At 41.8% G+C, this 24,255-nt stretch overlaps 1 protein-coding gene across 1 annotated transcript; it reads left to right on the top strand.

Annotated features, from left to right (window-relative positions):
* Positions 1–14,741: 14,741 nt before the first annotated feature.
* CCDC184 (coiled-coil domain containing 184) lies at positions 14,742–17,505 on the top strand. Its single transcript, XM_082738253.1, has one exon. The coding sequence runs from the start codon at positions 15,691–15,693 to the stop codon at positions 16,270–16,272; it is 582 nt and encodes a 193-aa protein (XP_082594379.1). The 5' UTR covers positions 14,742–15,690; the 3' UTR covers positions 16,273–17,505.
* Positions 17,506–24,255: the final 6,750 nt, after the last annotated feature.

Here is a 24,255-nt window from a genome sequence, read left to right on the forward strand (position 1 = left end):
CCACCTCTGGACTGCCTGCAGGCATTATGTGCCTCTGAGAGCAAGACCGCCTTCACAATATACCTGTTGGGAAAAGAAAGGAGGACGCTCTTTACAGAATTTCACTAGTGTGTTTGATGGGATTTTCAAGACCTTGCATTTTCTCAGAGCACGTGGGTGGCTCAGTGGGTTAAAGCCTCTGCCTTTGTCTCAGGTCATGATCCTGGGATCCTGGGATGAAGTCCCACATGGCATTGGGCTCTCTGCTCAGCAGGGAACCTGCTTCCCCGTCTCTCTCTCTCTGCCTCTCTGCCCACCTGTGATCTCTGTCTGTCAAATAAATCAATAAAATATTTAAAAAAAGAACTTGTATTTTCTCTACTTAAAAGAATGAAGCCCTTTATCTAAATTGCTATCATTCTTTGAGCACCCAGACTTTCAAGTGTTTTGTGGAAATGAAGTTTAAGATTCAAAAGACAAAGTTACTCTTGGAAATACTTCATAAAGTTAAATAATTTCTCTTGCATTTTTATAAGAATTATTATTACTTTTTGTTTGGTATAGAAAAAGGAGCAAGCTAACTAAAGGCAGACTTTAGACTGCATTATAGAAATGTTCCAAAAATTATGGGTTGTATTTGTTGGTTTAAATGTCAACTGTGGGAAAATACTGGCTTTCCCACAATAAAGGGTTTGGCACTGCTTTGAAGCCCCCCCCCCCACCCGGGACATTGCTAGCAAACATAGCAGAAAGCAGGCCCACTTATGAATTCCATCTAACCAGAGAAGAAATAGTATCATTGTTTATTGCAACTGGAAGAGTTTCTACTAGTGTGAAAGAAATGGAAAATTTCAGGAACTTGATGCAAAATATTCATTAAGGAAAAAAGTTGAGGGGAGCCTGGGTGGCTCAGTCCCTTAAGCATCTGCCCTCAGCTCAGGTCATGATCTCCACGACCTGGGATCCAGCCTGAGCCTGCATCAGGCTTCCTGCTCAGTGGGGATTCTGCTTTTCTCTCTCCCTCGCCCCTCCCCACCCCTTGTACTCTGTCCTTTTCTCTCTCTCTCTCTCAAATAAATAAATAAAATCTTTAAAAAAAAAAGACATGAGTTGAAATGTGCCTGTCTTTGGACAACAGAGGCTCAAGAAAGGAATAGTAAGACAGTTTGAAGTCAAACCTCTTATATAAAGTCACTGCTATTAAAGGAGAATTATATTGTTTAAGCGAAGAGTTTTATTCTGTGACTTACTGAATTTAAATATATAAAATACTATTGTGAGTCAAGTAATATCTTGAAAATTTTCAAGTAATATCTTGAAAACAGATTTTAAAGTTTAATATTAAACAAAATCATGATTATCAAATTTAAAACATTTTTAATTTTCACAGGAGGAAATATAGCAAATTATAGACTATAGGAGAAAAGAGTAGAGACCTTGAAGATCTGGAAATAGGAACTATTTAAAATGAAGTACAGAGAGAAAAAAGACTGAAAAAGAAAGGATCGGGACAAAAGAGATCTGGAAATATATCAAGCAGCTTAACACATATGCAACCGAAGTTTCAGGAGTTGGGGACCAAAAATATATTCAAATAAGAAGCAATGGCTAGGGACGCCTGGGTGGCTCAGTTGGTTAAGCTGGTGCCTTCTGCTCAGGTCATGATCCCAGGGTCCTAGGATTGAATCCCACATCAAGCTCCTTGCTTGGCAGGGAGCTGCTTCCCTCTCTGTCTCTGCCTGCTTGAGCACACACTCTCTCTCTCTGACGAATAAATAAATAAATGAAGTCTTAAAAACAAAAAAAGAAGTAATTGCTAAAAAATTTCCAAATTTGAAACTCATGAAATCTAGGCAGAATAAACTTAGAGGAAACATGCCAAGGTATGTTCTAATCAAACTGCTAAAAACCAAAGGTAAAGCAAAAATTTCTAAAAGTAGTTAGATAAAAAAGATGTATTACACATAGAGCAAGGATTGGCAAACTATGGCCCATGGGACAAATCTGGCCCACCACTTGTCTCTGTAAATAAAGTTTAGTTGGAACACACTCATTTATGTATTTGCTAGGGCTGCTTTGTGCTCCATTGGCAGAGTTGAGTAGTTGCAACAGCCTAAAAGCCTTTTATGGTTTGCAAAGGCTAGAAGATTTATTATCTGGCACTTTCCAGAAAACTTTGCTATTCTGCTCTAGATGAACAAAGAAATGAGGAACAAATAATGCCAGCAGATTTCTTATAAAAGCTATGTGAGGCAGAAGACAAGGTCAACCCAGAAGTTTTTGCTTAGAAAAAATGTCTTTCAAAAACGAAAGGGAAAATAAAGACTATTGCAAACAAAGAAAAAATGAAATGTTAAAAGGAAGCTCTTCAGGCAGAAGAAAAAAAAATGTGAAAATTTGGATCAACACAAAGGAATAGAGAGTGTGAGAAGTGATAAAATGTAGGTAAAATATAAAAATATTTTACCTGCATATTTATCTCTTGAAAAGATAAATGACTAAAGTAAAAATAATAAAAATGCACTTGAGATTTTAGCATATGTAGAAGCATATATATATAACATAGCATATATATGACAACAAAAACACAAAGAATGTAAGGGAGGAAATGAAAAATGTTATACTATTTAAAGATGGGCTGTGATAAACTGAAGCATATATTACAAACTCCCTAGCTCCACTGTCCAATATAGTAGATACTTGCTACCCGTAGCTGTTTAAATTAAAATTAAAATTTGAAAAAATTAAAAATTTAGTTCCTTAATCATACTAGTCACACTAAAAGTATTCAATATCCATATGTGAATAGTGGTTACCATACTGAGCAGTACACATTAGAACAATTCCATCAGCACAGAAAATTCTTTTGAAAGAACTGTTTTAAAGTAATAATAACAACAACAGGGCAAAAGAAAGAAAAGAAAAAGAAAAGAGAAAGAGCTAGTAAATCAATACTGGAGGTAAAAAGGAATCATTTAAAAATTCAATTAATGTAAACACTGGAATGGAAATAAGGAAAAGGAAACAGAACAGATGGGACAAACAGAAAACAAATAGCAAGATGATAGATTGAAACCAATCTTATCAATAATTATAATAAATATAAGTGGTCTAAATATCACATTTAAACAATAGAGATGGTCAGGTTAGATAAAAAATAAGACCCAAGCATATTCTAAATATAAAGGCATAAATACAACAAAATGAAAAAAATGGAAAAGATATGCCAGGCCAACACTAATAAAAAAAAGCTGAAATGCTTTCTTTAACATCAGACTAAATATTAGAGCAATGGATAATACCAGGAATAAAGAAAAGACATTTCATAATGATAAAGTGGTCAATTCAGGATATAATAATCTTAAATTGTCAAAAACCTAATAAAGAGTTTCAAAATATAGGAAGCAAAATATAATAGAATGAGAAATAGAAAAATCTACAAAATAGTTTAAATCCAAATATTAATTTTATCAATATTAAACATAATTAGACTAAATGCTCCAGATAAAAAACAAAGGCTGCCAAAATGGATAAAAAACAAACAAAAATCTGCCTATATGCTGTCTACCAGAAATATATTAAAACTTAAGGAAACAGGCTGAAAGTAGATGAATGGAAAGGGAAACATCATGCACCCCATTCAAAAGAAAGCAGGTGCAGCTATATTAATGTTAGTCAAAATTTAAGACAAAAGCATAATTAGTAAAGAAGAAAACTACTTAATGATGAAGATCAATCAACTCACTAGAAGTTATGACTATTAAAAAATTTAGATTACACTTCTAGCACCAGAATATATAAAGAAAAAAATTATCAGAAGGATAAATTCACAAATATAGTTGATTATAATAACCCCTTGTTGTAATTTGTAATATAAATAGAAAAATCACTGATATAAAAAAGTTTTATAAAGAGCTTATAAATTTGTTTTAAAATTTGTACTAATGGATATATCTAAAACTTTCATCCAACAAATGCAAAACACATATTCTTTCATTATATATATATATATATACATATATATATATATATATAAACTTGTCTATTAGGCAAATTTCAACAACGTTTGAAAAGCTGATATTCAACAGAAGGTATTTTTCAACTACAATGAATTTAAGCTATTAATCAATAACAAAAAGACAATCAGAAAATTCTCATGTTTGGAAATTAAGAAATATGAATTTATTCAACAATATTTAGTGCATGCTTACTATGAGCCAGGCACTGTTCTAGACAGTTTGGATTATATTAGAGAGAAGGTAATAATTAGAAGTCTGGCATACCAAGTGTTGGTGAGAATATGGAATGATGAGAACTTTTGCCTTGCTGGTAGAGTATAAATTATTACACCCACTTTTGAAAGCAATTTGATATTTTCTAGTAGAGCTGGAGATAAGGATACCCTATGATAAACAAATCCATCCATATGTATAAACTTCAGAGAAGTTCTACTTTAGAAAAATTTGTTATGCATACCATGAGACATGTACTAGAATATTCATAGCAGTATTACTAGTAAGAGCCCCAAATGTGAAAACAACTGAACTGTCCATCAACAGTAGAATGCAACTGTAAATGCAGATATTTATGCATTGCCGTATGTTCATAAAATGGAACACAGTAGAACCATGAAAATGGGGGCGCCTGGGTGGCTCAGTGGGTTAAGCCGCTGCCTTCGGCTCAGGTCATGATCTCGGGTTCCTGGGATCGAGTCCCGCATCCGGCTCTCTGCTCGGCAGGGAGCCTGCTTCCTTCTCTCTCTCTCTCTGCCTGCCTCTCCAACTACTTGTAATTTCTCTCTGTCAAATAAATAAATAAAATCTTTAAAAAAAAAAAAAAGAACCATGAAAATGAATGAAGCACAGCTACCCCCAAAACATTGATATTTACAAATTTAATGTTGCGAAAAAGAAGCAGTACATGAAACACTAAAGATAAATTGTGTGATTCCATTCATATGAAGTGTGATTCTATTCGCATAAAGTTCAAGAGAATAAAGTCCTTGTGATTCCATCCATATAACGTTCAAAAACAGGCAAAATCAGACTATATCGTTTAGGAATGTGTAAATATGTGATAAACTATCTAGAAAAGTGAAAAATTATTAGCACGACAATCAAGATAATAGGTATGCACAGGAAAGAGAGAGTTTGACTCCAGTATGGCAGTGGGGATCTTTGGGGAGGGGTGGGAAGATGACTGCTGTCTCTTACCTAATCTTTTTAATGAACAAATGCCTTTGTTCATTAAATTGTAATGTATGTCTATTTACGTGTATGTATTTGTGTTATATTTCCACAACTGATGAAGGTCTAAACATAAAGGGAAACAAAAGCAGGAAAGGCATTAAACATACAAGACCGTGTGAATAAAGGCAGGGTGGCATGAAAGTGTGCTGGGTGCATGAGAACTACAAGCAGATTTGTGCATCTGGAAGGTAAGTAGTGGAGCAGAAAGTGGTGGGAAAAAAATGAAGTTGGAAGCTATGGAAGCCTTTGGAACATTTCAGCTGGGCTGTGAAAAGGCTCAACTCTGAATTTCAGGTAGACTCCTCTACTGCTGCAGGGGAGAATGATGCACAGGGAGGAGAGAGAAAGGAAGGGGCAGAGGAAAGGCTGAGAGAAAGGAGCTATTACAATCCTCTGGGCATGAGGTAGCAAGAGCCTAAGGTATGGTGTTGTTTATTGTCGGAGGCAGGCCCCGCCATTAAAAGATGGCGCCTGGCTAGTTGCCAGGTTAGGATTGCCTCGTGAGACTAAGCCGAAGGCCCAAAAAGGAAGTAAACAGCATTGGTTGCTAGCGAAGTTGTTCATTTAGGTGCACAGCCTGATTCGCTCGCTCCTGCTCGTACCCTGCTCGCTGATTGGTCATGTAAGCGTATATAAGTGTGTAGACTTGTGGAAATAAAGAGAGAGAAGAGAGAGAAGATGCATCCGAACCAGGGGTTCTTGTCGTCCTTGTGGGCTGAGGGCGATAGTTTATAGAAATGGGGAGGAGGAAATGAATTAGAGAAGTGTCTGTGTGCATTTCAGTAATCTTCCTATTTTGAAAAACAGTCACTTCAGGGCTGTTTCAACTTTGGGTTTGTGATTAAAACATGGATAGTATGGTGTCAAAATATCACAGAGCTAGTCTCAAGCATATATAAATCTATTTCTTTCCAAGCTAAGCTCAGACAAGCAAGACTCTGCTAGTTTTCAAGTCCTCCAAGCAATCAAGGCTCCTTCATCTCAGATATCCATCACTTTCAAGAAGCCCTTTAATGTTCATTCTTCCAATCCATGAGCACGGAATGTTTTTCCATTTCTTTGTGTCATCTTCAATTCCTTTCATCAGTGTTTCATAGTTTTCAGAGTACAGCTCTTTCACCTATTTTGTTGGGTTTATTCCCAGTTATCTTTATTCCCAGTTTTTGGTGCAATTGTAAATGGGATTGATTCCTTAATTTCTCTTTCTGCTGCTTCATTCTTGGAATGAAATGTAACTGATTTCTGTACATTGATTTTTGTATCCTGCAACTTTACTGAATTTGTGTGTCAGTTCTAGTAAATTTTTGGTGGAGTCTTTTGGGTTTTCTACACAGAGTATCATGTTGTCTATAAATAGTGGAAGTTTGACTTCTGCCTTGCCAATTTGGATGCCTTTTATTTCTTTTTGTTGTCTGATTGCTGAAGCTAGGACTTCTAGTAGTTTGTTAAATAATAATCATGACAGTGGACATTCCTGTTTTGTTCCTGACCATGGAGGAAAATCTCCCAGTTTTTCTCCAATGAGGATGATATTTGCTATGGGTCTTTCATGGCCTTTGTGATGTTGAGGTATGTTCCCTCTATCCCCACTTTGTTGAGGGTTTTTATAAAAAATGGATGCTGTACTTTGTCAAAGACTTTTTCTTGCATCATATGGTGCAAGGATCATATGGTTCTTATCCTTTTATTAATACACTGTATTATGTTAATTGATTTGCAAATATTGAAAAACCCTTGTAGCCCAGGAATAAATCAGACTTGTTCATGGTGAATAATTCTTTTAATGTACTACTGTTGGTTTCAATTTACTAGAATCTTGTTGAGAATTTTTGCATCCATGTTCACGAGGGATATTAGCCTATAATTCCCCTTTTAGTAGAATCTTTTTCTGGTTTTGGAATCAAGGTAATGCTAGCCTCATAGAATCTACACATTTAATACAATCCTTATTAAAATATCACCAGCATTTTTCACAGACCTAGAACAAACAATCCTAAAATTTGTATGGAACCACAAAAGACCCTGAATAGCTAGAGCAATATTGAAAAAGAAAAGCAAAGCTGAAGACATCACAATTCTGGACTTCAAGGTATATTTCAAAGTTGTAGTCATTAAAACAGTATGGTACTGGCACAAAAACAGACACATAGATAATGGAACAGAATAGGAAACCCAGAAATGGGCCCACAGCTATATGGCCAACTAATCTTCAACAAAGCAGGAAAGAATATCTGGGGGGAAAGACAGTCTCTTGAACAAATGGTGTTGAGAAAACTGGGCAGCAACATGCAGAAGAATGAAACTGGGCCACTTTTTTACACCATTCACAAAAACTAATTAAAAATGGAGAAAGACCTAAATGTGAGACAGGACACCATCAAAATCCTAGAGGAAAACACAGGTAGCAACCTCTTTGATCTTGGCTGTAACAACTTCCCACTAGACAGGAGACAAAGGAAACAAAAACAAACAAAAGCAAAAATGAACTATTGGGGCTCCTCCTCAAGATAAAAACCTTCTGCACATCAAAGAAAACAGTCTACAAAACTAAAAGGCAACCTACAGAATGGGGGAAGATATCTGAAAATGACATATCTGATAGTGTTAGTATCCAAAATCTATAAAGAACTTTTCCAACTCAAGACCCCCAAAATAAGTAATCCAGTTAAGAAATGGGCAAAAGACACAAAAAGACATTTTTCCAAAGGAGACATATAGATTACTACCAGACACATGAAAAATCCTCAACATCACTTATCAGGGAAATACAGATAAAAACCACAATGAGATACTACCCCACACCTATCAAAATGACTGAAATTAACAACACAGGAAACAACAGATGTTGGAGAGGATGCAGAGAAGGGGGAACCCTTCTACACTATCGCTGGAATGCAAGATGATGCAATCACTCTGGAAAACAGTATGGAGGTTCCTCAAAAAGTTAAAAATAGAACTATCCTAGGACTCAGCAATTGCAGTACTAGGTATTTACTCAAAGGATACAAAATACTGATTTGAAGGGGCACATGCATCCTGATGTTTAGAGCAGCACTATCAACAATATCCAACTTGTGGAAAGAACCCAAATGTTCGTCAATGGACGGAAGGATAAAGATGATGTGGTCTGTATACACAACGGAATGTTAGCCATCAAAAAGATGTAATCTTGCCATTTTCAACAAAAGGAATGGAGCTAGAGTGTATTATGTTAAGAAAAATAAGTCAGGGAAAGACAAATACCATATGATTTCACTCCTTTGTGGAAGATGAATATAGAGGAAGGAAAAAAAAAGAGAGGAGGCAAGCCATAAGAGACTCTTAACTATAGAGAACAAACTGAGGGTTGCTGGAGGGGTGGTAGGGGGTGGGCTAAATAAGTGATGGAGTTCAAGGAGGACACTTGTGATGAGCACTGGGTGTTACATTAAGTGATGAATCACTAAATTGTACTCCTAAAACCAATAATACCCTATATTTTTACTAACTAGAATTTAAGTAAAAACTCGAAATACGAGGGGCACCTGGATGGCTCAGTGGGTTAAAGCCTCTGCCTTCGCCTCAGGTCATGATCCCAGGGGTCCTGGGATCAAGCCCCGCATTGGGCTCTCTGCTCAGCAGGAAGCCTGCTTCCTCCTCTCTCTCTGTCTGCCTCTCTGCCTAATTGTGATCTCTGTCAAATAAATAAAATCTTAAAAAAAACCTTGAAATATGAAAAAAAAAGAAGCCCCTTAAAAATCTGACATAAATGCATCATCCTGCCTTTTGCCCTCACAGTGGCTCAGGGAATGATACTGTTGTCTATCCTCTGCGCTATCCTTCTCTCTAGGCTTTCTTTCTCTCTCACATCTCTGTAGATTATTTCCTTTCTTCCATTAGACCTTAGATTATAATGATATCCTAGCATCACCTCCATGCTCCATCTCTAAAGAACCTTTCTCCATAATCACTGTTTCCAGTAAAGAGAATTTCCCCCCAAACACTAATAAAAATCCACAAGTGTGAAGCAGAGGGGACTTAGGTCTCACAGATCTCATTACAATTAAACACCAGGAATTTCAATATTCTAATCATGTGAAATCATTTCAAAGCCATAAGCACTTTTCTCTTTTGCAAGAGGTAGATACCTCTGTGTGTCTTATAGTAAGTATTCCTTTTTTTAAAGGCCACTCAAAGGATTATTTATATGAACATAAGCTAGAAATCACTAAAGTAGATGGGTGAAACCAAAGAAGCTATGCTTCTCTCTAGGATAAGGAGGAGTTGGAGCTCTGCAGGCTACATATCCTTAAAGGTGATGTTTCTTTTCCTAGTTATGGATTCAGGCTTCATTCATTCATCTGTTAAACAATTATTTATTGAGCAACTCCCATGTACCAGGCATTAATCTAGGTGCTGGAGATGTCACAGTGGACAAAACCAAACCTCTTCCCTAATGGATCTTATACCCTATTTGAAAGTGAAAGACAACAAACAAATAAAATATAGAATAACAGATGTTAACTGCTGTGGAGTAGAGTAAAACAAAGTAAAGGGACTAGAGAGTTCTGGAGTGAAGGGGATCCTTGTGCCTTAAAAACAAAGCAGGTATTGTCCCTGTAAATTGTGGACTTATGGTTGACTATAGAAGATGGGACCGTTTTCATGTAAGACTTCTTAAAACAGGGGCTTCAGGGTCTGTGTGGAAAAGTTGGGGCGAAAATCCTTCTCCTCACTTCTGCACAAGATCCAGCACTGCTTCAGTACTTTGAAATGTGGATCAACTTTTGGGGATCAACTGTGTACCCAAAAGTTGATCCACATTTCATAGTATTCACCATCATGAATACTAGTCATGAACTAGACTATGAATACATAGTCTCTGTCTATGTGTGTTGACTAGAAGCATAACACGCCCGCACAGTTGCTGCTCAACTGTAGCTGGCAGTGCCTTGCTTATCCTTGGGATACCACCCCATGGTAAAAGGGAATTAAAAACTACTTTTGATAGTATTTTTAGGATGTCTAAGAGGTATAGAGATAGCATAACTAGATGTATCAGTAAGACCTACAAAATTGTGTTTGAATTGTCTATGATAGAATACCTCAGACTTCCTCAAGATGTGACAGGTGAGAAGAGGCCTGGAAGTTTGCATAGGTCAGCATAAAGGAACACTGAATTTCTAAAAATTCCTCTAAATGGAAGGGCAGACATACCAGAGTCCATACCCTGTCCAGATGCTGGGACATAATTTCCTCTGAGTTGGAAGGATACTCCCGGAGAGGCAATTTGTCAAGCAAAATTGTCCCATGGCACCAAAAATTGAGAGTGTTCTCCGGTGGTAAAGCACGTCAGTGCCTGATGAAGATTGTAACTTGGGGCAAAACCAGTCCCTGGGCTGTTGGCAACTTTCTGGGGGCAGAAAATATATAGTAAGGATGGAAGGTACATGAGACCCTGTACCAGACATCACGGTTGGCTCCAGAACTCCGAACGGCAGTTTGTGGCCAACTACCCCACAACGCTTGGACTGGAACTAGACCTGTCAGAGGGCACAGGATAAATGACTATCCAGTGAGGGGAAAAAGTCCTCTGCAAGTGTTAACACAAAAGCAGCTGTTGCAGAAATGCAGAAAGGGGAGATAGGGCAAACACAAGCACAACAGGTTTAATTGGAATGACAGGTGATTTTCAGTGGAATTTCAGACTCCACAAGAAGGAATTCTTGCTTTGAATAAAGTTATTATGGAAGAGAAAGAAATGTGTGGGCAGGAGATGGCCTTTTTAAGATTCCTAAAAATAGTTTGGGGGCACAGAGCAAGCAACTGAAAGTCTTGCTCTGGTTGTCATCCTCTGGTGAGGATGTGTGTTTGGGGCTCACCTCATGGCCATGTCTATGACAATAGAGCTTTTAGACTGTGGACATTTGGACCCCCTTTCCAGCCAGGGGCTCAAAACAATTCGGGATCCTTGCAAACTCCCATGTCCATTTCTCTGTATAAGAGTAGAGGAAATGAGGGGTGGCCTGGGTGGTTCAGTTGGTTAAGTGTCTGCCTTCAGGTCAGATCATGATCCCAGGGTCCTGGGGTCCTAGGATCTAGCACTCCATGGGGCTCCCTCTGCTCAGCAGAGGAATCTGTGTCTCCCTCTCCCTCTGCCCCTGCACTTTCACTCACTCACTCACTCTCTCTCAAATATATAAAACCTTAAAAAAAAGAGTAGAGGAAATGAGCAAAACAGTTTGTAATATCAGACAAAACACCCTTCCATAATGAGAATATTTAGTCTATGCGACAGACCAAACCTACAAGTATTTTCAGTCTTTCTTGCCCTCTAGGAAGAGACTCTGTCATTGACAGCTGGTGCTCCGAGTACCTGCTCAGAATGGAGGGCAACATCAAAGGAGATGAAACAAGGACAAGGAATTCCTTCTCATGGAAGAGAAAAAGAATATATCCAAGAGGCGAAGTAGTCAGGCAAGTGAGAAAGCAAGGGACAGACTTGAAAGTTTGGAGGTGTCTGCAGCGAAAGGAGAGGGAATGGGAGCTACAGCTATGTCAGGGTGTGTGAGATGCGTAGAGAAGGAGGGAAGAAAAGTTCAAGGCGTTTTGCTTTGTGCTGAGAATGCAAATTTCTTTAGAGTTTTCCCAGAGACTATAATAAAAATAAAGTGCTTTTTAGTTTTTTGGCTGTTGGAGGTGTTTCTTTTGAATGTGATATCATGCTGAGATGGGCCCTAAGGCAACTCAATGCCATAAAAGTTACATCTGGAGAGCACCATCTGGGATCATGGACCTTAAGTGTAGCAGTCAGCTCTGCCTTGATTTTGATCATCACTCTTGATCTGGGTCAAGACAGCATCTTCATCACAGCTGTTGAATTTATAGTTCAAAAAGTACACCAGCTATATAAAAGATAGATTGGAGATAAACTGGATGCCGGATAGAGGAAAATGGCAGAAACTACTAAGAATCACAATTCTAGTTAGAATGTGATATGTGGAACTAAGTGTACCTGACCTGTATCTATGTACCATGAAATCTCTTCCCCCCATTGGCTCATGATGAAGGAATAGAACAGCTAGGGTGGTTCCCTGAGGATAAAAGAAAGGCAAGAAGCAGAAGGGGTTATTATTTTTTTTCTTGCTATAGGGCATACATGCTATGTGTGAATACTCTAATGACATGGTCAGAGTACCCACTGAGCCTCCTTCTGCTTGGGATTGGATCCATTCAACAAACCCTGGGGCACTGGCATCCAGAGGTCCCAGCCCTGAAACCCCACCAGGAAACTGAGGCTTCTTTGCTCTCTGTATCTGTCCCCCTTATTTTTCAGTAGCTAGACACTTTTATTTTTCCTAGTTCCATTTCACACAGAATTCCTAAAATGATCTGGATCTGAATCTGATGCACCAATTGTCTCCTCCTCACATTTTCAAGTCCTGTTACTAGTCGACTCCCCCAGTTCCCACCTACCCTTGGCTCTCAATGTCTGACCTGGAACTTGACTGGATCAGCCACACCCCTTGATCTCTGCACCTGTTTCCCATGTTCTTTCGTGCTTCTCCAATAATTTCCCTTCCCTCTAGGCTCAGACCCCCTGTACTCTCAGCAGACTTCATGCCAGCATCTCTGGGCAGCATGATGTAATCTTATGCTCAAAGACTTGACATACATGGTATCCTCAACAATAGTGGCAAGAGCCCTTTATGATGCCATAAGTCAGCTCCTAGTGTATGGGGACTATGTTTAATGTAAGAGTAATACCAAGATGGGAGTTCCTATACAAGGGGCAGGGTCATCTTTACAGGTAGAAGGCAGGGACCCACCTGAAGGCTGAGAACACTGACAAGCTGAAATCGTTCAGGTGAAGTGCTGGTCAAGAATGTGAAGTAACAGACCTAGGCAAAAAACCTCGGAAGTCCTGTCTTTTCTGGCTATGGCAGAGCTCTCCAGAGAAGGATGAACAGCATGGTTGAATCCACATGCCCTGAGAACATGCTTGCTATAATATGAGATCAGAAACTTGTGCTGTGTAAGCTCAGCCGTGTGTGTGTGTGTGTGTGTGTGTGTGTGTGTGTGTGTCTTTGTTTCTAGTTTTCCTATGGTTTTCTGGTAAAGACTTTTTGTAAATACCAGCCCACTTCAGCTGTGCTTAGGAAAACCAAGGAAAAGCATTTCTGTCTTCTCCTAAGCTTTGGGAATAACCCTTGGAGAACAGGGTGAAGGTAGAAATGACAACCAAGGTGAGAGCGCCACAAGCTGGTGGAATAAAGAAGAAGGAATGAGCAAGCAAATAGGACCAAATCATTTGTTTTTAGAAAATATCATACTGTAGAGTTTTTAATTTGTTCAAGTATTTATTTTGGGAAATCAAATTTCTAATGGCTGTGTAATATATCAGCAGTGCCTTAGGTTAAACTTCCTGCTCTTTAGGTTATTTCTCCCATTTAGTTCTATTTTAATAATAGTAAAATAGACATAAACTAAACAGTTCTTTAGTGCTACAAAGGTTTCTTTGGGCTAGCCCCACTCTTCCTTATAAGAGCAGGCCACCAGGGAAATCTCAAGGTAACATGCTCAGGATGTACCAAACATTCACCCATACCTAGCTTTCCCCCAGCTTGAAGTGATACAGTTTGTTTCTCCACAAGATTCATTTCTTCGTATGAAATTCATTTTTAGTTTCTGACCACTTGGCTTCTCCCAGTTTACTAGGGTCATTACTAATTAGTATGCTGCTGCCCAGGTGCTTTTGCTTTTCAGTCTCAAGTCATCTGTAAACATATTAAAGTTTTCTTCCTCTTCTCCTTTCCCACTCCACTTCTCCAGTAGGGAAAGGAGTTGTCACAAAGGCTGAGGCACTCAAGTGTGTCTGTACATGGACACTGGGCCTGTGGAGGGGGAACTGCAGTACCGCACACTGTCCCCACCCATCCCTTCCACACACGGCCAACAGTTTACCCTTTCACCTGTGAGCTAATGCAGAGTGCTATTCAGTTAGAAATAATATTTTAGATTATCCAGTCCAATCCCCTAACAGATCAGGAAAATTATTTATCCAAGTTCTCTGAATTAAAAGGCAGAAACAAAATTGAATTCAGGTCCCCAAGCATCAGCTCTGTGATGGGCTGGAGAGTTCTGGATGAGGGAATGGGAGCATAGTGGTTCCTGTTAAAGTATTCATTCAATAAATACATAGAGCATTTATTTACTACGTGCCAGGCACTATTTTAGCTGTTGGGAATTCCGTGATTGAGGGCGTGGAGACAAACCTCTGCCCTTAAGAGGCTTTCGTTATCAAAACTTAAGTACTTTGCTTCATCATCATGGAAAAATTCCCTGTGCCCAGGGTAGGAATGGTTGGGTCTCGTTTCATATGTAAGGGAATCCCATCTTTCCTTAGCTTCTGTGCTATCTGCAGGGAGAGGGCTGATTTACTGCAGTAGCCAAAGAGAAAGGCGGGCACCTCCTCAGTGCCCTCCCCGCCCTCTGCACCGCGGAGGCCGGGCGGGGCCCACTCTGCCCCAGCGCGCAACCGCGCCCAGCTCAGGTCTGGGATTGTTAGCGCTGGCCTCTCTACCCTCTCTGCTTTCCTGCGGACGGCTGGAGGACAGAGTAACAAGACCCGGGTCTAGCGCCATCCTCCGAGAAAGGACTGCGGGTGGGTGAAAAATCCTTGCAAGGCGGTTGCGCTCAGGGTCTAGTACCCAGACTGGGGGAGGGACGAGTTCTCCCTGACCTGGAGGTTTATGCAGCAAACTGCTCTCTCATGCTTCCCTATTAAGCATCGCAGCTGCACGCTCTTTCCACTCAGCTGAGGCCACTGCAGCGTCTCCTCCCCTCCTGCCCCACCCGCTAGTTCAGACTCTAGAGCCCCATTGCAGCTTCGCAACCATCCTTCCTTTTCTTCTCCACTTCCTGGTTGCCATGGAGATACACGTCATTTACGTGCCGTGCGTCGCCTTGGAAACAGAGGAGCATCCGCGGCGCCGCTGCGAGACCCGCCCCTGCCACTCCAACCACACTCGCGGGCGCTGCCCGTTAATGGCCGGGGGTAGTCCCGAGCGGTACCCACTGCTGGCCTCCACCCGGACCCCTCCGCGAGAGCTTCTGTGACCCAGAAAACCAGCGGGCACTTGCAGCTCGTGGCGCCCGGAGGGAGGCGCTGACACGGGCTCAATTCAGGAGGCGAGGCAGGTCTGGGCGCTTTCGCCCCGGGGCAAGCCGGAGAGTCGCCGACTTGGGACTCTTCGCCGGGTCCTCGTCCCGCCGGCTCTTCCCGGCCTCCCCCGATCCTGCCCGCGCCCTCCGCCCGGGACTCATCTTCTCACGTCGGCTCTCCGCCCCTCTCGGGAGCCTCCTTTTCCCTCGGCTCCTCCCCGCCCCTCCGGGGACCTCTCCCCCATCCCTGTCCCTCCCCCCACCCCGGAGGCCGGGCTGGACCGGACCCAGAGCCGCCACCGCCCGCTTCTGCCGTTCAATGGAGGACGGTCCGCTGGAGATCATGACCAAGGACGGCGGCGACATGCCGGCACCTTTGGAGGTGTCCACCGTGCCGGCCGTGGGGGACGTGATCTCCGGAGAGTACAACGGCGGCATGAAGGAACTGATGGAGCACCTGAAGGCCCAGCTGCAGGCCCTGTTTGAGGACGTGAGGGCCATGCGGGGGGCCCTGGACGAGCAGGCCTCGCACATCCAGGTGCTCTCGGACGACGTGTGCGCCAACCAGCGGGCCATCGTCTCCATGTGCCAGATTATGACCACGGCGCCCCGCCAGGGCGGTCTGGGCGTGGTCGGCGGCAAGGGGAGCTTCCGGGGTGCCCCCCAAGAGCCGGAGACCCCTTCGCCTGGGATCGGGGACAGCGGTTTGCTGGGTCGCGATCCTGAGGACGAGGACGACGATGAAGAGAAGGAGATGCCCAGCTCCGCCACACCCACTAGTCACTGTGAGCGCCCCGAGAGCCCCTGTGCTGGTCTCCTTGGGGGGGACGGGCCACTTGTGGAGCCCCTCGATCTGCCCGACATTACCCTGCTGCAGCTGGAGGGCGAGGCCTCTCTGTGAGGGGACTCCGAGGGGCACTACTTTCCTGGGCTGGCTTTGGGTTTCCGAGTGCATGACGCGAGGGGACTGAACGGTGCGGTGCAGCATGCTTCACTTCGACTGCTGCTCTTGTGGGTCAGGCAGAGTGACTCCCTCGAGGAAGGATTTATAGGGTGAAGGACTTTGGGAGCATCAAGAATTCTTTCTGCCTAACCAAGGGAGACAATAGCAAACTGCGGAAAGGTGAGGTTCCGGGAGAGGAAGCGCCCATCTCTGGACTCCCATCCATCCCCTACCCTGCCCATTCCCCCTCCCCAGCCAACAGGAGAACCCCTGAATTGTGTAAATAAAATTCTGCTTTTTCTATTCTGAAAAAGGACTTATCTAGGACTATGGCAAATAATCTCTAACGATTTACCTAGAAATTAAGGAATTGGGGGTATTCTGTTCTGGCAACAGAAAATTTACCCTTCTGCTGAAATCCAAGATATTCAGCGCTCTGCAGAAGCCTCTCCCCCTCACAGATCTCTGCGGCTGCTGATTGGTAAAGGAAGCTTAAGGAGGGAACTGCAGCCCTAGGAATCTGGGTGAATGGGGTTCCAAGGGCCCCTGGGCTGGGAGGAGCTGGCTATGAATGTGCATGAAGACATAATAGCTCAACCTCTAGGATTCTTGCATGCAGAGCGGATCCTGCCTTGTCACTGACTTCATCGGGGATTGCTTTATCCACCCACTGGGGCTTAGAGAACAAAGAGCCCAGTACACAGGCAGAGACTTGGGGGTGCTCAGCAGCAGCCCAGATTTAGGGGACATTTGAGGGACTCTTGGGGGCCGCAGCCAAAAACTGTCTCTCTCCTGGCTATACCCGCTTAACTTCAGTTCCTTTTCCTGTCAATTTGTCCCTGCCCGCTGCCTCTCGGTGTTGCCTCCATAATGTCCTGTGTGTGTTATGTGTGTTGACTTGTGTAGTAGTGTGTGAGCCCTGAGGGGCAGGGCTTGTGGCTCTGGTGTTAGGTTCAGGGGGCTTCAAACCCTTCTGTGAGTCCACGGCTATCATGGCGCTTTCCCCTCTCCTTTCCTCTTTTCCCCTACAACCAGGGCATGGAGCATGTGGCTGTCCTGAGGTTCTTAACTGATGTGCCTCCCTCCCACCTCCTTAAGTAGTGACTTTGTGTGCCCTTTCTCCTCCGCTGTGTATTCCTTCTCAATGCTTTCCTTGGTGTTAACCTTAATAAAGAGGCGTCATCTCCCCTCCTTGCTGACTGGTACTAGGGGGATGTCAGGGTGGGGCTTCTGGGCCCTCTATATGGACCAGGGCTTAGGGGGGAACTGCAGGGACCATGCCTTCCCTCCTCTCTCCTTGCCTTCTGTTCCAAGGAGTTACCAACCCTGCCCTGGTCCGGACGTGCATTGCCAGCTCTATCTACTTTCCCTTGCATCCCAGACCTTGAACTCAAGCTGGATGGGGGGGGGGGGGGGGGAGCGTCTGTGTTGAGTCTTCTGGTTTTTAGTAGCAGAACTCCAGATGTGCAAGCGGCTTCAGTGAAGCGCCTGCTCCCTGAGAGATGACTTCCAAATCTGAACTGTGGAAGGGCAGGCATGACACCTGTTCCATGGGAGGGTTAGGGATTGGGTATTGTGGGTATTGTTCTGGAGGGATTGCCTGGGATCTCTGGAATAGAGTGACACATCACAAAAGAAACCACAGTAACTGCCTTGGGCCTCTAGTGGAGAATGCCGGTAAGGTATTCCCTGTGGAGCTTAGACTGACATCAGCTCTAGTCGGCTCCCTTGGGCTATGGAATTTCCCAGGACTGCCCTAGGGAAGACAAATGAGCTGGAGGGCTGTGTGTGTGTGTGTGTGTGTGTGTCCACGTGTGTGTGTGTGTGTGTGTGTTTGTGTGGGCTGTGCACATGAGTATATGTGTATTTATATGTACCTGTGTTCTTGCTGCTGGTTGCTGCGGAGAGGTTGAAAGAGCTCTGGAACCACAGATCTGAGTTTGAATCTCAGTTCCAACACTGAATGACTGTTTGAAACTTGGTTTGCTGCTTGATACTTAATTTCTGCCTGTGTAAAATGGGGACAAGAAGTTGCTGGGGATAAAAATATCTAAGACCTGTAGGAACTCTTGTGCAAATGTTAGGTTTTTTTGTTTTTTAATAGTTCTCTTGGGATGGGGGTGGTGATGGTAGTGACTGGGTCCTCTGGGGAAACAAAACAACCTAGAGAAGGTCCTAGAAGCTCTCTTTTTATATTAATCCTTCCCCATCTAAAGAACTCTTAACTTTTAGGATAGTCAAATAAAGAGGGATGATGAAATTCCCAAGGTGACATGGGGCTTTTCATCATAAATGCCATGCAGTTATGGGCCAAAAAGGTCTTGGGGGCCAGCCCTGTATAGAATGACCAAAGGAAGCTTTGGTTGCCGTTGTTGGGGAATGGGTGGTGGGGTCCTAGAGAGGGCAATTAAAGTATATTTGTGTTGAAGTATCCCCAAAGGCTAGGAGATAGTTTCCTATTATTGTTCCAGCATTCAGCACCAATAACAATGATAGCTATTATTTACTGAGCACGTACCATGTGCTGGACACTGCCCAATTTCATCTCCAGTGAGATGTAAACACTATTTCTATTTTCACTTCACAGTTCCAGAAACAGACGCCAAGACTTTCTCAAGGTCACACAACTAGTACTTGGCAGAACCAGGACTTAAACCCAGGTTTTCTGACTTAAAGAACCCTAAATTGGAACTACTGTGCTAATTGCTCTATTATTTAGATATTCAGGTCCTTTATTTCCTCAGTCAATCTAAGAGTCCTGAAAAGGAAATAACATTAGTTTTAGTCTTTTTTCATCTTCTTGATGAGAATAAGAAATTGCCGTTCAAATTTTGGTTTGTGGCCCTCATCAGAGTCTAGTGGATGGTAATATAATAATGGCACTGAGAAGATGGCCTTTTGGACCTGCTCCTTGAAAGGAAGAAGCCAGTGCTCCTGGATATTCTCTGACACTGCTCCATTCTTGTGCCTCTTTCCTGTTCCCACAGCTCAGTTTCTGCAGAGTCTGACAGGAATCCCAAGGCAGCTAAGCTCTTTAGCCTCTATAGAAAGGTCTGGGTTGAGCTCTTTACCCTTTGGCCCCATTTCAGTTCCCCTTCCTATGCCCACTGTCCTAAATGTGTCATAAGTCCCTTAGCCCAAGACCTCCCAGAAGTTCTCTAGCTACTCCTCCAAAGCCCAGATACAAATCTCTGGAGAAAAAACAATTCTTCAGCTCTTTAAAGTTACCTCCCCCAGGATCTCCTTGGGGTCCAGCACAGGTTGGCCTCCCACCACCTTATTTCTCCCTCCTCCCTATCCTTCCCTTGCATTTCCCCTTTGGGATGCTCCTGATGAGTGAGTCTCAGATGAGACATCTAACCTGGGACTTATGGACAGGGGCATTATTGAACTTCCAGAGGCCATAGCCTCTTGAAATTGAATGCAAAAGTGTGTAAGTATGAACATTCTCTAGAGACTTCTTTTGTTTCAACTTAATTCTTAAAGGTGAGAATTAAGAAAAAAGGATCGCAGAGCTGAAGAGGAATGAAACTTTTTAGCTTGAAGAATACCAAGCCAGAGATGACCCTGCTGAGCCAGTACTGTATGGCACCCCTGCCTCCTGGGGCTTCCAGAGCATTTGCCACAGTGAATTGAAATCTTCGTATAAATCTGACTATTCACCACCTATTCAACAAATTCAAATTATATCAACACTTGTGCTAAGAATCCTGTCTCCCATTATTTCCAAGTCTTTTTGTACTTGGGAATTTGCCCGAGCACTGCTGATGAATATGGGTGAAGAGGTGCACCTCATCCCCCAAAAGTTCAGCACTGCACTTTATGTCTGCACCTAACACCACGCTATGTGTAACTCGTCATAACTCTATTTCTGGCACTTCTATCTCTCACCAGTCTAAGGGAAATCTCTCAGGGTTAGCTCTTAATCTCAAAATGAAAAGACATACAACTTCATAGAGATAAGCTACAACTATCGCCTGGTACAAGTAAAATCTGTTCTAGAGAAATAATTATTTTTAGAAGAGATGCAAAATGGCCTCTAACGTAACTATGCACTTTTATGTGGCCTCAGAGTCAACTTATGGTCTCTGCTTGATTATGTGTAATGAAATGGCTCCCGGAGAAGTTTTCCCAGAACTAAGGAACAGTACATGTAATTCTATACTTCTGGCAAGATGGACAACAGCTCGCGTCTTTGAAAAGGCAGGTTTTCTAGGCATCTTTCCACATGTACATGACTAGGGATAGAAATTCAGCCAAGATACTCTCGACAGTAAGAAAGGAAATAGAAGTATTAAAGGAGTAATCACCAGTCTGTTATCCCAACTACCAGTTCCCCTAACTTCCACATTGTCCCCAGAAGGTGGATTCCCTCACAAAAACACAGCCTCTCTACTTGGAAGCACCGTGCTTCTAAAAGGCAGTCTGCTCTGTAAATGGTGCTGTCTTGGCGCCACCTAGTGAAAGATAGGGACATACAAGGGGACCCTCAGTGAATTCATGGCTTTCAATTCAGCAAGTGCTACCAACTGCTTACTAAAGGCCTGGCTCTTTGCCAAATAGTGGGTGGCCAAGGAAACAATAAATAGAATGTATTTGAGCAATATAAAAACAAACTGCAATAAACTCCTGGCCTCTCACACACCTGTAATCCTGAAGATTATTCTTCCTAAACCACAGCTCTGAGCACTCATTCTCCTCAGAAATCTGCATCATGTCCCCATTACTTCCCGAATTAAGCATAAAATCCAGTGGTTGTAGGAAGTCAAGGTTCCCTTGGATAAGACCTTGACATACTTTTTTAAAACCCATACATTTATTTCCTAGGTACATTTTCTAACCAACCTTTCCATCTTTGGAAGCCTATATCATCCAGTCAGCTAGAAATGATTCCCAAGGGTATCCCAGTTCTTTTAAATCTCTGGACCAGTAGACAGGATGAGTCCCTCCTGGTCCTTGATTCTCTTCCCACCCTATTCTGTTTCTGCCTGTTGGAATCCTACCAATTCTTTGTGGCCCTTCTCAAATGCTACTACTTTCATGGAGCCTTTCCTAATATCTCTTCCTCCTTTAAATACCCAAATCTTGGGGCACCTGAGTGGTTAAGCCTCTGCCTTTGGCTCAGGTCATCATCTCAGGGTCCCTGCATCTGGCTCTCTGCTCAGCGGGGAGATTGCTTCCCCCTGCCTGCCTCTCTGCCTACTTATGATCTCTCTGTTAAATAAATAAATAAAATCTTTAAAAAAAAGATCTGCCTGCCTCTCTGCCTATTTATGATCTCTCTCTGTGTTAAATAAATACATAAAATCTTTAAAAAAATATCCAGATCTTACTTCTTTTGGGGACAATTATTATATTTTTTCTCACTTATGTTATTTAATGTACTTGTTATTCTCTCTTCTAGCTTATGAATATCTTGAAGGCTGGAACTTCTTTCTCATTTTTATAGTCTCTTAAGTATTTACTGTATTTTATTGACTTTAAAGCACCATCAATTGTGTAGCACATCATTTTAGATATTATAAAAAAATACTGTCAACTAAACTTTATCACTTTTATTTTAAATTTTCAATCTGTTTAAAGAGCTCATTTAGACTTATTTAGAAATAGAACTTTTTTGTATCACTACGATGCACACAAATTCAAAGTCATTATGGAATTCTTATAATTTCTTCATATTGAGTCTAACACTTATGAATCACTTTTGACTCAGGGTTGCTGATGTCTGTATTTTTCCAAACATTTATATTTTCTGGGTCATTTTGAGTATTATTGAAGCAGCATTTCTTAAAAAAAAAAAAAAAAAAGAGCTTCACTGTTGTCTTTGGCAATTTCTTCCAGGCCACAAACCTATTCGGCAAGTTTTAAAGCTGGGACTTTTTTGATCTTGCCAGAAGTGTTCAAGGAATATGTTCAGACAACAACCAGGACTAATATTCCTTTGAATGGTCCTTGAATGGTTAATTAGCGGAAACATCCGGATTGTGGATTTCCAGTCATACTACCTAGAATAACAACGAGGCTCAGGCATGTGTAGGCAGTGGCAACTATGTCATAACTGCTGTTTGGCCAACAGTAATTGTAAGATGACATTGATTACTGATTATAAGACACATCCCATTTCAGAAATGCTAAAATGGGGATGGGGGAGAGGGAGAATGTTTGCAAATGATGAAATTGGTAGAGTGGAAACTTTCTCATAATAGGCAGGAAATGAATGTTTGAAACTTAAATACATAAATGAATACATAAATGAAAAATTATAGGATTTTTAGATCTGGGAATAAAAAAATGTGTTCCCATATCTTAGAATCTTCAAAAATGTTACTGCTGAAAGAAATCTTAGTGATGATCATATAGGCTTTTTATATATAACTCAGATGTCTGAAGAGACAGCTTTATCTCTTAAAGTATCTGATTAAATTTGGCTCAAATTCCAATGCTAAATTCTGAGAATTCCACAGCATTCCATACAATTTCTATTATATCTTATGGTTTATTGTGCTTCTGCTTTTTTCTGCATCCACACACCAGAGTCCATGAAAGCCACCTTAGTTTGATTTCTTATCAGCTCTGGGACACATAAAACAGACCAGCCCATTCACTGGTTTCAATAACAAATATAACATTACTAGGCATTTAAAAACTTTTACTATAGATTTGAATTAAAAAAATAGAGGGAGGAGTGATCACAAGGAAAAGTCCCACTGAGGAATTTCTGCCTTTACAGGCTCCTCCACCCTATCCCACCTTCACTCTCATCCTCCTCTGGCCTGCTCCCGAGTAACAAGCAAATTCTTTCTTTTATTCTGAGAATAGTTTCTCTCCATTTAGTCCCCTCAGTGGGGAGAAATTTACCTCATATCTACCCTAAGTATCTTATTAAAAGGTATAGTCTCCTACAGTGAATATATGTGATCTCATTGCATATAATTAAGAAATAGATGAGATGACATGCCCAAAGTTGTACAATTAATGACAGTATTAGAAGCAGAATCCCGTTTGTCTAAATTATATAAATCCTCCCTTTGAATGATACTGTGCCTTACTTTGTTGTAAGTGGTTATAATATACTAAGGGAAGCTTATGGTGGCTCAGCTTCAAGAGTAAAAAGGACAAGTCAACATTCCTTTTATAGCAGGCGAATAATTCTTATAAGCACGATGGAAAGAAGACCTCCAAGAAGGGAACCACGGCTGAGTCAATCTGCCAGCAAGTATTTCCCATCTGCCTACTGTGTATCATGGAAGGTGGTAGGCACTGGGGCAGACTCAAAGAAATCATGGCCTCTGCCCTTAAGTTGCTCACAGTTTAATGATAAGGGAATGATGTGTTCTTGAATTGGGACAGAGTGCTTCTCAGAAGATTGAAAGGAAAATCTGTTTTCTGTTAGCATCGTCAACTGAATGAAGAGCAGTTTAATTTTAAAATGGGAATGGGGTGTGTGTATGTCCGTGTATGTGTGTGCGTGTGTGTGCTGGGGGCCAAGTGGTGGGAAAGACAAGGTAAAAGAAAAGAAATGCTCAGAAAACCCACAAAATTTTATACGACAGAGGACATCAAGTATGACATTGGAAGAAAAGCAGTAGCTGAGCTGGCATCTCATAATTCTCTGGAGAAAGTAAGTTGAAAGGGGCTGGGAAAAAATATTTATGGCCTCTACACCAATGCAAAAAGTACAGGTAATATACAAATAGAACACGAGATTTTATACAATGGGGAAAATAATTTCTCACAGATATAAAGAAACTTGTTAGGATGGGACTCATGACTAGAACATGGCAGTGAGAAAAGGTGAGTAACATTGTTCCAAATAAAAAGAACTGGGTTCTGATGAGCACCTGGAGAGGGAATGGCAGTCACATGATACAAACTGCATGTCTGTGGGGACAGAAATGGCTTCTTTGCTGTGATCTACGGAAAGTCAGTATGTATAAGCCC

The sequence above is a fragment of the Mustela nivalis genome, assembly GCF_964662115.1.
Source record: "Mustela nivalis genome assembly, chromosome: 7".
In the NCBI taxonomy this organism is placed as follows: Eukaryota; Metazoa; Chordata; class Mammalia; order Carnivora; family Mustelidae; genus Mustela; species Mustela nivalis.

Excerpts from the sequence above, each read along its gene's own strand:
- CCDC184 (XM_082738253.1), top strand. The coding sequence starts at position 15,691 with ATGGAGGACGGTCCGCTGGAGATCATGACCAAGGACGGCGGCGACATG.